The sequence below is a fragment of the Dreissena polymorpha genome, chromosome 10 (genome assembly GCF_020536995.1).
Source record: "Dreissena polymorpha isolate Duluth1 chromosome 10, UMN_Dpol_1.0, whole genome shotgun sequence".
Taxonomy (NCBI): Eukaryota; Metazoa; Mollusca; class Bivalvia; order Myida; family Dreissenidae; genus Dreissena; species Dreissena polymorpha.
This window is the reverse complement of record NC_068364.1, coordinates 32,653,918-32,671,451: the sequence shown is the minus strand read 5'-3', so window position 1 is coordinate 32,671,451 and position 17,534 is coordinate 32,653,918. Positions and strand designations below refer to the sequence as shown.

General features: G+C 37.7%; 1 protein-coding gene across 1 annotated transcript in view; it reads right to left on the bottom strand.

Annotated features, from left to right (window-relative positions):
* LOC127849021 (uncharacterized) overlaps nucleotides 1–17,534 on the bottom strand; it is a 330,113-nt gene that overhangs the window by 7,932 nt on the left and 304,647 nt on the right. Inside the window, exons 2-4 of the mRNA XM_052381744.1 lie at nucleotides 9,082–9,690; nucleotides 3,354–3,512; nucleotides 37–538 (exon numbers count right to left, since the gene is read on the bottom strand). Coding sequence (XP_052237704.1) covers nucleotides 37–538; nucleotides 3,354–3,512; nucleotides 9,082–9,666 — 1,246 coding nt within the window. The 5' untranslated portion in view covers nucleotides 9,667–9,690. The remainder of the gene's footprint in view (nucleotides 1–36; nucleotides 539–3,353; nucleotides 3,513–9,081; nucleotides 9,691–17,534) is intronic.

Sequence of the window (17,534 nt, the reverse complement as noted above, 5' to 3'; positions counted from 1 at the left end):
CAAATGTAATTGTTCTTGAACATACATAGTACCTACCGATTAATGTTCTGTTCATTGTGGCATTGTCTTTATTATTCAGCACTTCATGTTTTTGCCTTCGTATTGTTTCAAGTACATCATCTCTTTTTCCGTCTATCGTTTCAAGTACATCATATATTTTCCCGTCTATAGTTTCAAGTACATCATCTCTTTTCCCGTCTATCGTTTCAATAACATCATGTATTTTCCCGTCTATATTTTCAAGTACATCATCTCTTTTCCCGTCTATCGTTTCAAGCACATCATATTTTTTCCCGTCTATCGTGTCAAGCACATCGTCTCTTTTCCCGTCTACCGTTTCAAGAACGTCGTCTCCTTTCCTTTGTATTGTTTGAAGAACTTTACTTAGCTTTTCATTAAAAGCATCGACCATTTCATTTACAAGTTTATCCTTTTCTTTTTCAAGAGCCTCTTTAATTTTTGCAATCAAATTTTCTTTCAAGAGCTCAAAGGTGGTTGCAACATCTTCAGTAGTTATTGCTAGCGTTCCACTCTTCAGCTGTGAAATAGGAAGTGAGCAATAATTATTTAATTGATTATCAAATGATGCATCACTTTTAAACATGTTTTGCCGTTTTGCAAATAATTTTTAAAGCCAGAATATAATTTACATAGATAAACATGTTAACCTACATAAACTGCTATACATTGTAAAACAAGAGGTCAAAGATGTTTAGTTTAAACCTATTTATTTTAGCTCGATTGCATCGAAAGCCTAGGGCTTATATAAACGCTCTCGAGTCCGTTTCCTGGGCCTTGAACCAGTACTAAGTGTCCTTGGAGGAGATCTAAAGAACGCTCCCACGGTGGGGATCAAACCCGTGACCTCCCGGTCGCTAGGCGGACGCCATATCCATTACACCACGGCGACAAAGATGTTTATGATCGGTAAACTGTGCAATGGGGCATGGTCAATTTCAAACAGTGGCATAATTTGAACAAGAATTTTAAAGTTACTTTTCTACTCAAAATTAAAGAAAATTTCGTACAATATTTCGTAAAATAAAGCTCAACAATTAAAAATTATTGTTCCTTATGGCCATTGTCGAAATTTCAACGCCAGATGTTGTCTGGTAAAATAGATGTTTGTGGATACAAAATGCTTTTTTTTCATTATGGTTTTAACATGGTACCATTTTAGTGTTCGTGTGTCGTATCAATAGATATATTCGCAGGAAATTAACATGGAATTTATTGTGGTCACAAATAAATAAAAACGAGCATTTGTATCTACAAAAATCTATGTAATCATACCACATCTGGCATTGAAATTGTGGCTATTGCTATAAGGAACACCGATTGTTTAGGTGTTAACTTTATTTTACGAAATACTTTACGAAATTTTCGTTGATTTTGAGCGTTATAGAGACCAGTTTGATTCCAATGATGTAGTAGAGGACCGACCACTATTTGATTTTACATGCCAAACTTTACAACTCACTGTCTTATGTTTTTCATAGAGATTTTAACACATATTTAACCATATGTATACGTCTATATCAGTGATTTTTCTTCGCTTTATATTGTACAGACTGTGCCTTTTTGATTGGGAAAAAGGCGCGATAGACCAGGAAATTGGGAAAAATTAAACCTTTTTAGTATGATTATAAATAACAGTTTACAAATTGTTCATAAGTGCATGTTCAAATGCTTTCTAAAATTCATATTACTAAGTGCTAGGGAATTAAATTGCTGTATAATAAACTCAATAAACTAACTATTGTGTTTATTGTAAAAGTTTGGCATATTTTGGTGGAAATTTTGGTAAAATATTTGGGAAACAATGTTACTTTGTACCATTGGAAAGCAGCCTTTTTTCACTTTTTGCAATTGGTAAGAGGCTGTAATTTTGGCCAAAAAAAATAAAATTGGTCTATATAGATCATGTGACCACAGGGGTGTGGTCGGTTTTGATCTTAGGGGCAATATGTTCGAAAACTTTGAACAGGACCAATTTATAATGCTTAATACAAATATTAGAGGAATCTTGTGACTCATGGTTTCAAAAGAATGGTTTTTTACCTCACATGACCATTTTCAAATTCGACTGAGAGATCATAAGGACAATGTTCCAGACGAAGTTTCATAAAGATTAATTTAAATGTGACATCGAGAGAGTAAACTTCACTATATCCATACAAGGAAAACTTCCCCATCCCAAGGCAGTCTCAATATATCTCAACGGCTGGAATTATTTTCAAAAATAAGCAGAGCTTTGAATTAGAACAAGGTGTGGCTGACATGTAAGGGGAGATAGACAGAGAGAGATACAAGGGAGACAGAGGCAGAGAGAGAGAGAGAGAGGGAGAGAGAGAGGGAGAGATGATCTGAGTTAGGTGAGGGATTAGTGGGAAGTTAGTGCGGTATTGATGTTGCTTCGGCAGTTCTTTCTGTTTCTGTTCGTGTGTCTTTTCTTTGCTTTCTTTGTTCTGTCCTTCTCTCTCTCTTGGTCGTTTCTCTCTCGTGTCGCTCTCTCTCTCGCTCTCTCTCTCTCGCGCTCTCGCTCTGTCTCTGCTCGCTCTCTTTCGCGCTCTTCGCTTTCTCGCGCGCTCGCGCTCTCGCTCTCTCGCTCTCTCGTCTTCTCTCTCTCTCGCGCTCTCTCTCGCGCTCGCTCTCTCTCTCTCTCGTCTCGCCTCTCTGCTCGCTCTCTCTTCTCTCTTGTCTCTCCCGCTTTCTCTCTCTCTCGCTCGCTTGTCTCGCGCTCGCGCTCTCTCGCTCTCGCTCTCTCGCGCGCGCTCGTCTCGCTCCTTGCTCTCGCTCGCGCTCGAGCTCGCGCTTGCTCGCGCGCTCGCTGCGCTCTCTCTCTTTCTCGCGCGCTTGCGCCTCTCTCGCTGTCGCTCTCGCGCGCTTTGCTTCTCCTCTTCGCGCGCGCTGTCTCGCGCTCTCTCTTTTGCGCTCTCTGCGCTCTCTCGCTCTCGCGCGGCGCGCTGCGCGCTCGCGCTCGCGCGCGCGCTCGCTCGCGCTCTCGCGCGCTCGCGCGCGCCGCGCGCGCCTCTCGCGTCGCGCGCGCGCGGCGCGCGCGCACGCGCGGCCGCTCTGCGTCGGGCGGGCGCGCTGCGGCGCCGGCTGCGGGCGCTCGCGTCGTCGCGCGCGCTGCGCGCCGCGATGCGACGACCGTGGCCTACGCGCTCCTAGAGAGAGCGAGAGAGTACAGTCAGACATACAGACATACAGACGGACGGACAGACAGACAGACAGACAGACAGACAGACAGACAGACAGACAGACAGACAGACAGACAGACAGACAGAAAGATATTTAGAGACAGGGAGAGAGAAAGAGACAGAGAAATGTACGGTACCCATGCGTCATACCTGTTTTAACTTGTCAACTGCAGTCTTCGCCGTCACCTGGTGGTTTACATGTGTCAGGCTCTGCAACAGCGCTTCTAGAGTGTCGATGGCTCTGTCACTATCCTGGCTGTTCATGGACATTGCGGGCGCATGCCGTACTTCACGACCCACATCTCTAGCCTGAAATGTAAGCTTGTTATATTGTTGTTTGCATTGTGTGAGTGGATGCATGTCTTTGTTAACATTGGTGTATACATCCTTTTATATTTTGTAAAACTTAATCATGTACAAACGAGTATTCATAACATGGTAGAGAACGTCGATTTAAACTTATCATAAATTCTTTGACTCATTCAGACATAACATTAGTATCATAAAACAAGAGGGCCATGATGGCCCTGTATATCTCCGCTGCTGAATAAAAGGCGAAAACAAATATTCTCTGCATGTGCAAATACTTAAATATAGGCCTTATTTAAGCACATGAACACTTTTGTAGCCCCCTGGGCTGGGTCAAATTTAACCCCAGGGGCATAATTTGAGGGAACTATATATAGGACTACTATATCTCACTACATACAAAATGTGGTAGCCCTAGGTCCTAGAGTTAAGGACGAGAATATTTTTAAAGTTTTCACAAAATAAGCAAGATATAAGTGTATATAATGTTCACTTTTGTGACCCGCGCGTCAGGGTCAAATTTGACGCAAAGGGCATAATTTGAACAAACTTGATAGAGGACTATAAGATGTTACTGCATACCAAATTTGGAAGCCATAGTCCGAATGGTTTTCGACAAGAATTTTTTTTAAGATTTCACAAAATAGGCGTTTTATAAGCGTGTATTATCCCCACGCTTTTTGAAAAGCGTGGGGATATTGTGGTTATCTATGCCGTCCGTCTGTCTGTCAGTCCGTCTTGGTCACTATCTTCTCCTACACTATAAGCACTAAAACCTTGAAACTTACACACATGGTAGCTATGAGCATATGTGCGACCCTTCACTATTTGGAATTTTGATCTGGGTCAAAAGTTATGGGGTTTGGGGCGGGGCCGGGTCAGAGATTTTCACTCATTTTTTATGTTATTTTACATTTACTTCTTTATTTCTGCACCGAGTTACTTCAAATTGATACTGAACCTCTCTTATGACAATATGGTAAATCTCAACTATGCATGGCCCCATTACCAACCCTGGGGCGCCCCGCCCACATAGACCACACCCACCCAAAATTGCCTTTTACTATAATTTCTTCATTTCTACACCGATTCACTTCAAATTGATACTGCAATTCTCTTATGACAATACGGTCAATCTCAACTATGCATGACAATACGGTCAATCTCAACTATGCATGGCCCCATTACCAACCCTGAGGCGCCCCACCCACATAGGCCACACCCACCCAAAATTGCCTTTTACTATAACTTCTTCATTTCTATACCGATTCACTTCGAATTGATACTGAACTTCTCTTATGACAATACGGTCAATCTCAACTTTGCATGGCCCAATTACCAAACCTGGGGCGCCCCGCCCAAATAGGCCACACCCATAAAAAATTGCCTTTTACTATAATTTCTTCATTTCTACACCGATTCACTTCTAATTGATACTGAACTATTCTTATGACAATACGGTCAATCTCAACTATGCATAGCCCCATTACCAACCCTGGCGTGCCCCGCCCACATAGGCCACACCCACCCTAAATTGTATTATACTTAACTTCTTCATTTCTACACCGATTCACTTCTTATTGATACTGAACTTCTCTTATGACAATACGGTCAATCTCAACTATGCATGGCCCCATTACCAACCCTGGGGCGCCCCTGGGTCAAACATGCGGCGTGGGGATACGCGTCGGCCTCTGCCGCGCCATTTCTAGTTCAATTTTGTGACCCCCCAGGGCAGGGTCAAAGTTGACTCCAGAGGCATTATTTGAACAAATTTGGTAGAGGTTTATTAGACGTCACTACATACCAAATTTAGTAGCCGTAGGCCGAATGGTTATGGACAAGTAGATTTTTAAAGTTTTCACAAATAGGCCCCATATAAGCGTATGTTCAATTTTGTGACCCCCGGGCAGGGTCAAATTTTACCCAAGGGGCATAATTTGAACAAACTTTGTAGAGAACTATTCGATGTCACTACATACCAAATTTGGTAGCCCTATGCCTTCTGGTTAAGGACAAGAATTTTTTTAAGTTTTCACAAAACAGGCACTATATTTGACCCCTGGGACATAATTTGAACAAACTAAGTAGAGGACTATACAATGACATTACATACCAAACTGTGTAGCCCTAGGTCTAATGGTTATGGACAAGATGTTTTTTTAAGTTTTCACAAAATAGGCATTATATAAGCATATGTTTAATTTTGTGACCCCAGGGGTAGGGTCAAATTTGATCCCAGGGATAAAATTTGAACAAATTTGGTAGAGGACTTTTAGATGTCACTACATACCAAACTTGATAGCCCTAGGCCAGATGGTTATGGACAAAGGATTTTTGAAGTTTTCACAAAATAGGCCTTATATAAGCATATGTTCAATTATTTTATGACCCCTCGGGGCAGGGTCAAAGTTATTCCCAAGGGCATAATTTGAACAAACTTGGTAGAGATTTATAAGATGTCACTACATACCAAATTTGGTAGCCCTAAGCCCAATGTTTATGGACAAGAAGACTTTAAAACTTCTCACAAAATAGACCCTATATAAGCGTATGTTCAATTTTGTGACCCCCAGGGCAGGGTCAAATTTGACCCCAGAGGCATAATTTGAACAAACTTGGTAGAGGACTATAAGATGTCACTTCATATCAAATTTGGTAGCCATAGGCCCAATGGTTATGGACAAGCAGATTTTTAAAGTTTTCACAAAATAAGCCCGTTATAAGCATATATTCAATTTTGTGACCCCGTGGCAGTTTTATATTTGATTCCAGGGGCATAATTTGAACAAACTAAGAAGAGAACTATTACATGTCACTACATACCAAATTTGGTAGCCCTATGCCATACGGTTATGGACAAGAGATTTTTTTTAAGTTTTCCCACAATAGGCCTTATATAAGCATATGTTCAATTTTGTGACCCTCGGGGCAGGGTCAAACTTTACCCCAGGGTCAAAAAATTTGAACAAACTTGGTAGAGGACTATAAGATGTCACTACATACCAAATTTGGTAGCCCTAGGCCCAATGGATATGGATTTTTAAAGTTTTCACAAAATAGGCACTTAATAAGCATATATTCAGTTTTGTGACCCCCGGGGCAGTTTCAAATTTGACCCCAGGGGCATAATTTAAACAAACTTAGAAGAGAACTATTACATGTCACTACATACAGTCAACTCGCCAATAGGGGGTCACACCAATAGTGGGTCACTATCGTGTATTTCATGAAAAATTATAATCTAATCAAAAACAATTGTTGCATAGTGTGTCCCTTGGATAAATGTACAATTTTACACATTTGTGAAAAGATGCTTCAACTGTTGATCTGACAGGGGAGATAATGCTGTAAACATTGATCCTTTATTGGCAATAGTGAGTGCTTTTGTGTACATCATTTTATTATAGGTAATATTTATTTATTTTCAATGAAACCTTTTGTAATCAGAAAAATGGTTAAATGACAGCGTTATAAACTGTTTATTTTATAGTTTTTGTGATCAAATGATATTATTCATTGTTGTACTTTCATTGGTCAGTTTTGCAAAAAATCAGAAGTGTACTGCGGCAAAATAATAATACAGAAAAATGATATATCATTTATTTCTACATCTTGTCATATATACACAAAAGCCAAATGGACAAAATTCTAATGAAAATATTTAACCTTTTTTTGGTATGTGATTCTCTATTGGAAAGTTGATAGTACCAAATTTGGTAGCCCTATGCCATATGGTAATGGACAAGAAGACTTTTAAAGTTTTCACAAAACAAGGCCTTATATAAGCATATGTTCAATTTTGTGACCCTCAGGGCAGGGTCAAACTTGACCCCAGGGGCATAATTTGAACAAACTTGGTAGAAGACTATAAGATGCCACTACATACCAAATTTGGTAGCTCTAGGCCCAATGGTTATGGACGAGAAGTTTGGTAAAGTTTTGGTAAAGTTTTCACAAAATTGACCCTATATAAGCATATGTTCAACTTTGTGACCCCTGAGGCAAGGTCAAATTTGACCCCAGGGACATAATTTGAAAAAATTTGGAAGAGAACTATTAGATGTCTCTACATACCAAATTTGATAGCCCTGTGCCCAATGGTTATGGACGAAAAGATTTTGAAAGTTTTCACCAAATAGGCCTTATATAAGCAAATTTTCAATTTTGTGACCCCCGGGGAAGGGTCAAATTTGACCCTTGGGGCATATTTTGAACAAATTTGAAAGAAGTTCACCCCAGGAACATTCCTGAGAAATTCCATCAGAATTGGACCAGTTATTTAAGGAGAAGAAGATGTTTAAATGAAAAATTAACGCACGGACGCCCGCACGCAGGACGGACGCAGGACCATAACATAAGTCCTGCTGGCCTTTGGCCAGTGGAGCTAAAAACTCGTTCAACTGTTTATATTCTGCTAAAGTATTGTACGAATTGTAGTTCTTCGATGTTACTATCAAATTCTTTGTTAATTCCGTAAATGTAGTTAACATTTCTTTACCATACTTGAGTGTATTTGTCATATAATAAAGTCATTCATTTTTATTGAAGTAATAAATTTGTTTTAAATAGATGTTCAATAATATATATTGCATAGATTTGGCAGATTATATATAAACATACCTAAACTGAATCACATGCAGCAGTATCATAAAAAATCAAAGCCTCTCCCCCAATTGGGGTCCGAACCAACCTTCTCTGACCGAACCCTGATCCCCTGGCCCAAGGATTAACAGTAATGGTGATGTGGTCGATAATCTCTCAAAGTACTTACATAAAGGGAAAGTGACTTTTATTCCATTTATGGACTTACCTTGTGCCAGATATTGACCGATTAAAATCAATTAGATTTGGAGAATAGCTGTCTCTTCCATAAGGTACCCCATTTACAGGTCGCGCAAAGTTGAACATTGAAATTAGCCATCAATAGCCATTAGATGTCTTGAAATTGTTAATAGATGATGCCTTTATTTATTGCCATGTGCTATTTAACTAAGCTTCTGCAATGTCACATGGCCCATTAAAACAAAACTCAAGATTTTCTAAGAAAATGCAACTGCACTGTACAGTGTACAGGTTAACTAAATCAAAATTGTTAAAAGTTAAAGTACCATCATACATAGCAGGTTAAGGGTAAATAAAGTAACTTAACGCGGCTAAATACATCAATAAAGCACCATTTACACTTAATTGTACTTGATTATATATAAAAATGTTTTTTACAAAAGTTAAACTGTCAAAATGTGCGTCTTTTCTGATCTATGGTAATGGTCATGTTGCAAGTGGGTGGTTGAGTTTTTTTTTCAAATTGTATTTTCTTGTCAAGAGCATCACATAATATTGGCTTAAACAATTATAAAAATCCATGGGACTTGGGCTTAGTAGTTGGGTGAGCTGGGATTTGGTCCAAAGAGAGGGGGTGATTTTTATGACACCCTTGCTTGTTAACTGAAAATGTATTTATAATTTACAAATGCATAATATATTAACATAAATATTTTTTAATTGCAGTTGTAATGATTGCCACACAATGATTTAATCATTACTAGACATTCTGCAGTAATAGTACCTTGGTGCAGACATTCTCCTTTTGTGTCAGGTCGTCCTTGAAATACATTTGAAAGAATTCACAGTTTATAAGTACATTAACTATGCCATTGAAATCGGCATCGTCTGCTTTATTTACATCCTTGTATCCGTCTTTTGAGAGATAGCATTTTGCAATATTCCAGGGGTCGGCGCACCATTTACGTGCATCTGTGTTTTCCCAGGTAGGGCCTTGAAAACTTTTTGGTTTTGAACGGTTGCGAAATCGGTGATGGTATACAATTTCCTTACACATTTCATTGCATAAATAAGCGCGGCAACGTTGAGACTTATGAATGTCATGAAATGCGCAACTACCATATTTATAATGGCAGCATTTATTATCGGTATCGCAGGGCAGCACGTTTGGAGTGTGACAGTGACTGCAGACAACATGCTCCAGGATACCGTATTTTCTATTGATCTCTTTACGAATAGTGTCATACAATTCCTGAGTAGCGTCTTTTACAATGTCGAGCAGGCAGTGGCGTGTAATATTCATACCCATGGCCGCCTTAAACCAGTTGAGGGTTTCCGGCTTGCGAATGATGTCCTTGTAATCTGACATTGTCTTTCACAATTATGTATTTGTCTGTAAAAAGATATAGTTATTATAACTAAATATATAATACCATTGATACGCTTAATTTTATTTGATTAAGTACTCTGTAATTTATATATTCTTAAAGTCTAATGATATTGCAATGAATATATTTCTTATAAGAAAATGGAGGTTTCCAAAACGAAAGTGCATAAATTTAAGTCGACCGATGAAAATGTACTTAAATCACATTTACATCCTATGCCTAACCTACAAACAACTTACTTGGATAAACCCTAAATAACACTATATCTCCAGATCTCTATATATTTTGATAATATGCATTTAAAACGAATTTTAATAAAGATGATTGTGTTTAATGCATGCAATGCGGAGGAAGACGGTATTTCGATATGCTTCAATGACATAGACTAGGCTACACCCAACTGAACATTAAGATTTGACTGGTTCCGAGCATGGATAATCCGAAGTACATGTAAATGTTTAGGATTTAAACAACTTGGCTTTAATATGTACAATGCTAATGTCAAATTTTAAATAATAACTTTGTGATGCATTTAATATATTTTTCAAAAAAAATTGCTGGCATAAACGAAATAGACGTGTAAGAAACAAGTATTAAATTGTCAATACAGTTTTTCTGTCATTTAAGGATAAGAATAAGGAATATGCCATTTCAATTGATCATACACAGTTCCATGCAATCAATATGTTAACAAGGTGAGGACAAAATACCACGAGGATTCTTACTTGTTTTTTTCTAAGTTTCATAGCATTATATATGAATTTTGCTTTATTTCGTACTTTACTGTCTCTCTTTTCAGACATAATGTATTTGAATTGAGTAATATTTGGCCAGTTCGATGAAAAGTTATACTCTTTTGTCAGATCTGTACAGCTATATAATTCGTTTTTGTAATATTAATATGTATTATCGAACCATGGTATGCAGGGCCGTACCCAAGATTTTTTGACTGGGGGGGCCCAACCGGGAAGGGTTTGGGAGGGTCCCCCCCTATATATATACTTTTTTTAATTTGGCACTTTGTAAGGTGAATCTTAATGCTTATAAAAATGGTGTTTTGTGATATGAATTATTGGAATATAACAAGAAATCAGCACATTTTGTAAGTCTTAAGCTTTAAACATTGGTGTGAATTCACAACAATATTAAAAGCTTTAGATTTCCGAAACTAACAGATTTAAACTGACGATTATCCACATCAACTCTCGTGTTGCTTCCACCATTCTTTTTCACAAATCAATAACGTCACAGGTTTTTTTCACTGATTTTTTGGGAAAGACCTTGCCTTTTTAAGGAAAAAAATGCGCGAAACGCCTAATTTTTTTGGGAAATAATGAAAGTCTTAAATAATCAATTTTACATATTTTACTGTTTTGAAAGAAATTCAAGGCAACATATAATTTAATTATACAATATTTTTCTACACTGGATCAGGTTAACTTAAATAACGAGATCGATTTGTTGTTTCAATTTTACTTTTTTTACCAATGAGCCATTAATAGGTTGACATTACTCAATTCTCGGTACTCAATTATCAATGCGGGGAATCACGTGGTCAGATTTGATAAATAATGGCCTCCGATGCCTCGATTCGATGGAGAAATTGAGTCTTCAAACAGGTACATCTACCTTATTACTTACTTGTTTTTAATCGGATAACGCCTATCATAGGGCCAGCCGGAACCGTTTTCCGCTGGTTGGTCTGAGTGTGGAGATAACTCATGGAATATTTCGCGATTTCCTGACGTAAAACGTTTGAAGACTCAATTTCTCCATCGAATCGAGGGATCGGCGGCCATTTTTTATCAAATCTGACCGCGTGATTCCCCGCATTGAATTATTTTAAATACTGAATTCTGCAAAATTCGTATCTGTTGCTCGGCAAATTTAGGAATCTGTTTTTCTTTTCAACAGACATGTTTACTATCTCATCGTAGTCTTTTTTCGTGATTTCCTTGCAAAAATGATAAATACTAAGTTTTAATACCTTTGTCAGTGTTTTTGTTCCGGTTCAAATTCAGGGCCCTATCTCAATGTAAAATGTATATATTGGGACCTAAGAATTTCCAAATACAAGGTTTCCAAAAAAAAATCAAGTAAACTTTTATAGGGGAAAAATACGTCTAGGGGAAAGGGCCTTCTCAAAGAAGGAAAAAAAAACTGCGTCAGCAATTATCAGACTATATTCTACAACCTCCTGTAGCAGTTGCTTCCATTTGCTGCACTAATCAAAATACATGATACATCAACCATCGATAGATGAAGCATTCATGATCACAATGGGGGACTGATCGGGGATGTGTGTACAAGGCGATAAGAAAACATTGCCTAGGGGCTTATCTCGATTGGCGAGCGCTAATCCCCTTGTTTATCAGGGACAATAAAACATAGCTGCTCTTTTGTTTTGAGGGAAAGTGTACTGTGGACCCTTACACGAGAGAAAAAAATGCAGTGGGCCAATCATTTAAAAAAATCATAGTTCGACAGCCAGCTGGGGGGGCCCGAGCCCCTGGGCCCATGGCCTGGGTACGGGCCTGGTATGTGTTTTCTTACGTTCGGAGGTTTTGGACATTTATTACCAGACACGGTGATATGTGTACCTTTTACCTCGACAGAAATATCGTAAATTAATGAAGATAGTCTTTCAATGCATGAGTTTATATCTGTTACATCATTAAGCAAATCGTCTACAATTCTGTCAAAGTTAGTTTTGTTTACATTTATTGTTGATAAAAAATAGCTCATTATTTGTACAGTCCCAAATATTGTGTCGAATGCGTTATCAGTTTTAGTATATTTCATCGATTTGAATTCCAATGAAAACTTAACTGAGTAATGATCAGAAAATTCGTTAATATGTAGTATTTCGAAATAACTGATTAATTAAAAAATATTGAAGTTCACGATAACGTAGTCAACTACGCTAGCAGCTATTTTACTACGTGTATTTTTGAAACACGTGAATTTACCCTGCTCTTTGCGACCGTTAACAATAAAACGCCGTTTTCTTTATATAACGTTAATAGTCTATTACCAAAAGCATAACAGTGACTTTCAAATGAGGATCTTAATGGTAAATTATCAACGGGCACCTCGCATACCGTCATATCAATGTAACGGTCTAGATTAATATTTTGAATAATATCCAGTTTATTGGCTGTTTTTGAGTTTAAATCACCGGTAATAAGTACCTCGCCAAATTGACTATAATATCGTGTATCGAAAGATAGTTGTTCAAAAAATCATCATCAAATAAAGGGGAATTTGGTTGTTTATATATTGTCGAGTCCTCGGGCGGAATGTAACAGCTACAGATAAATATATCATTTTCGTACCCCCCAAAAGACTTGTCTAGTTTAATCCAGATGATGCCTTTATCATTTAATTTCTCAAGTTTTATATCCCCCCCCCCAAAAAAAAAAAAACAACAAAAAAACAAAACAACTGTTCTTTATAATATACGCAGACATCCCCACTATTTCTATTCGCCTGTTTATTACATTTCGGGCAAGAACACGTAAAACAATGAAAGCCTTCTATGTAAACATTGTCAGTTTTTGAGCTCCAGATTTCAGAAAGAAACAACAGATCTTAGTTATTTACAAATTTAAAAAAATGGCGTCATTTAATTTACTAAAGTGTCCATGGATGTTCAATGAGATACAACGGAGCTGCTTCTCGTTGCATTTCTTCGGACCGCTTCTCCTTCCGGTTGCAAGAAATGCGCTTGATCGGTTCCTGTTGTGGTGTTGCGGCAGTTCCGGTACTGGACCCGGAGGGGGGACTGTCGTGAGTGTAGCGAACCCTATCGATGTACAGCACGTCGTATGACAGGGACGCATCCTTAACATGCTGTCGGGCTTGTACTACATTCATCGCCATAAAAGTAATATTTGACAACCAGTGAGCGAATTTTCCAGTGTTCAAATTTACCAACCCTATGGGAACTATCAATTTTAATATCCATTTTGGCATTAACAATTTTGAATTCATTTTAACAGAAATTTTGTCCATGCAATTTTCGGACTTGCGCGACTCAAACGATTGCTCTTCTGGTACATTGAAAAATAGCAAGTTGTCTCTCATTGAGCGTGATTGAAGATCTATGAATTAAGGCTGTTTAATGAATCAATTTTTTTTAAAGAATTTTGTTTTGTTCACATTGGCCAATCACCAACTTTTGAAAGTGTTTGATTTGTGATTTTAATTCATCTCAATGTTGAATATCAAAAGAACGACTTCTTTCTATTTCCATCAGTTTATTTTTGATTTGTGATTTTAATTCATCGCAATGTTGACTATCAAAAGAACGACTTCTTTCTATTTCCATCAATGTATTTTAAGTTTCGGTTAACTTTGAATCTAAAGTACTCACTCTGCGTTCGATCACTGACATTTTTTTGAAAATTGTTTTTATATTCGCTTGAATTTGTTCCAGTTTGCCTAATTTAGAGTCCATTCTTTTCTGTCTATTTTCAATGGAGCAAAGGTTGTTTATGATTTCGCTTTACAGACCTTGGTCTAGGGATGTAGGTGCGCATGCACTAGGTTGCTGTGATTGTGCGAACGGAAATACCGGTGACCCTGGGTTTTTAATCGGATATTGTAGATGCGGGGCGACATAGTGGCCGGGAAAAGGTGAGGCTACTCCGGATGGTGACACCCCGGATGTCGGTGCAGGATAGGTGTCCGACAATGCACTTCTCTTTTAAGGCGGTGTGCTGTTTGACATAATTATACATGTGTCATGTTGGTTAGACATAGTACCCGGAGACGCTTCTTCCTTTGATCGTTTTTTGCCTTCTGTCATCGGAAATATTAATTGATGATATCGTTAGAAACTATTATACTGTGTCCATTATAGCGCAGGTCAAGCCTAAGTCGGATTAGGCTTTTGTTTTCACTCTTTTTCTCGTGATATTATTAAGCCGTTATTATCCGCTTGAATTGCATAAAAATTGCACAAGAATAGTTCACCATTTATTTACGTGTACAGTTTCAGTGAAAAATGCTCAGATAAACTTAAATAGCTTACGTTTTTGAGAATAAGGTAGATAAAGACAGATAAAGACAATTATTTACCTCTATAAAGTGCTTTTTCCCTTTAAACAATAACCTTCATTTATGTCATATTCCGCAGATAGTTATACAAAGAATACACTATCCAATATAAATTACGCCGGAATATATATATATATATATATATATATATATATATATATATATATATATATATATATATATATATATATATATATATATATATGTATGCTTATATTTATTACAATGATCAATGTCAGCTGCACAGCATCTTTACTTTATACGTATTAAGACATTTGCGTACCATTTTAAAGCCAATGATATAGGATCAATGTCAGCCGCGTACCATCAGTATACATGACATCCGGTATTTGGACATGCGCCAACATAAAATAGTCAATGTTACATGGTCACATATCAGCCGCGCCCCATCATTATAAGGGAAATCCAGTATTAATACATGCGACTAACGTTCATAGTCTCATCTCAGCCTTGCACTAACTTAATACAGGACATCCGGTATTTTTTGACATTTGACTAAAATGCTATACTCAGTGAAACACAGTCCTTTGACCGACGCGCACCATCACTATACAGGGAATCCAGTAATTTGACAAATTCCCAACATGTTTTTTATGTTACATAAACACTGTCAGCCGCGCACCATCATTATACGGGATATCCAGTATTTGGACATGCCCAACATGTTATAGTGTATGTTAAATAATCACCGTGAACGCACACCATCATTATACGGAACATCCAGTATTTGGACAGTCCCAACATATTATAATCAATATTACAAAATCAATCACTATCAACGCGCACCATCATAATACGGGATTTCCAGTATTTGGATATATGACCAACATGTTATACTCAATGTTACTTGGTCACTGTCAGACGCGCACAATCTTTATACCGGACAACCAGTATTTGGACATATGCATTACATGTTTTATTCAATGTTACATAGTCCCTTGTGAGCCGCGTCACATCTTTATGCCAGACATCCAGTGTTTGGACATGTTCCTTCAATGGTATACTCCAAGGTATATGAAGTAGTCACTGTCAGCCGCGCACCATCTTTATAGGGGACATCCGGTATTTGTATATATGCCTACAATGGTATGCTCCATGTTATATAGTCAATGTCAGCCACGCACCTTCTTAATACGGGACATCCGGTATTTGGGTTTGTACCTAACATGTTATACTCAGCCGCGCACCAACGTTTTACGGGTCATTCAGTATTTGGATGTATGCCTTACATGTTATACTCATGTTATATGGTCCCTTGTTAGTCGCGCGCCATCTTTGTACAGGAAATCCGGTATTTGGACATTAGTCTTTCATGTTATACTCAATGTAACATAGCCACAGTCAGCCGCGCTCAAAAGTTTTAAGGTGCATCCAGTAATTTGATGTATGCGTTACATGTTATACTCAATGTTGTATGGTCCCTTGTCAGTCGCTTACACTCTTTATACTGGACATATGGTATTTGGACATATGCCCAGCAAGTTAACGTCAATATGACATAGTCACCTTTTCAGCCACGCGCCATCTTTATACGGGACATCGAGTATTTGGACATGTGCCTAACAGTAAAATGTCAAACTCGCGTCGAACAACATGGCATCGGATTCCCTTTATACGAGGAAGGTAGTTTATGTTAAAACACATACGCTTATTCGATTTGCGCATTATATGTGTGTTTAATGTCTTTCCTTTCGTCAAATTTATCGAAGAAAAAGTAAGAAATATCATGCTTTATACGTTTACCGTGTTTACATTTTTTATTTTGAAAAAGCATGAAATTGAGTCTCGCTCTGGGAAAACCGGGCTTAATGCATGTGTGTTGTGTCGTCCCAGTAAAGCGTCATAGTAAAGCGTTAAAGCGCTGTAATGGAATTGTGTTGTAAAGAAAATCCTTTCTTACGCACGGGCATTAAGCCCGGCCCGTATTCACCAAACAATTCTTAGACTTAAGTCTAAGAATAAAGAAAATATTTTATATTAGAATATTCAAGAATTTCTTTAATTGTGAGTCAAACTCTGCTGTAAACATCTCTTTCTATATTGTTCTTCACCTAGACCATTTTGTTAATGACATAATCACCTGTGGAGTCCTGTATATATTCAAAAAATGAACACATATTTCTTGGTTCTAAGTCTATTCTTTATTCTTAAGTCTAAGAATCGGTTGGTGAATACGGGCCCGGTTTTCCAACAGCGCTACTCAGCTTATGTTTCAAGTATAAAGTTATTTATAAAAGAGGCAATACAACGCCAGGATTGACTGACCAACCCTAACATTATACTGAAAGCTGACACGTATGTAATCTTTAAAGACCGAATTTCTTTAAGTTTTGTTTGTAAATTTTAATAATCGCATATCTTTTTAATGATGCGGGCATTGTTTCATGTAATGAAAGTAAGGTGTCTTTTGAGTAAATATTCGCACAAATGGAAATTGTATGGCTAATAGGATAATACCAATAATATAGGATTTGATAAACATGTACTTTAAAGTATAATCAGTTGCTATGGTATCTTATTTGAACCATTGTCGAAAAAACGCTTCATTTACATTTGTATTTATTCAAAGATCGTGAAAGTATTTGGATATATGCCTTACATGTTGTACTCAACATTTCATGGTCACTGTCAGCCATGCACCAACGTTAAATGAGACAGTATTTGGATATATATGTATGCCTTGCACGTTTTTCTCATTATTACATGGTCCCTTGTAAGCAGCGCACATCTTTATACAGGACATCCAGTATATGGATATGCCTTACTT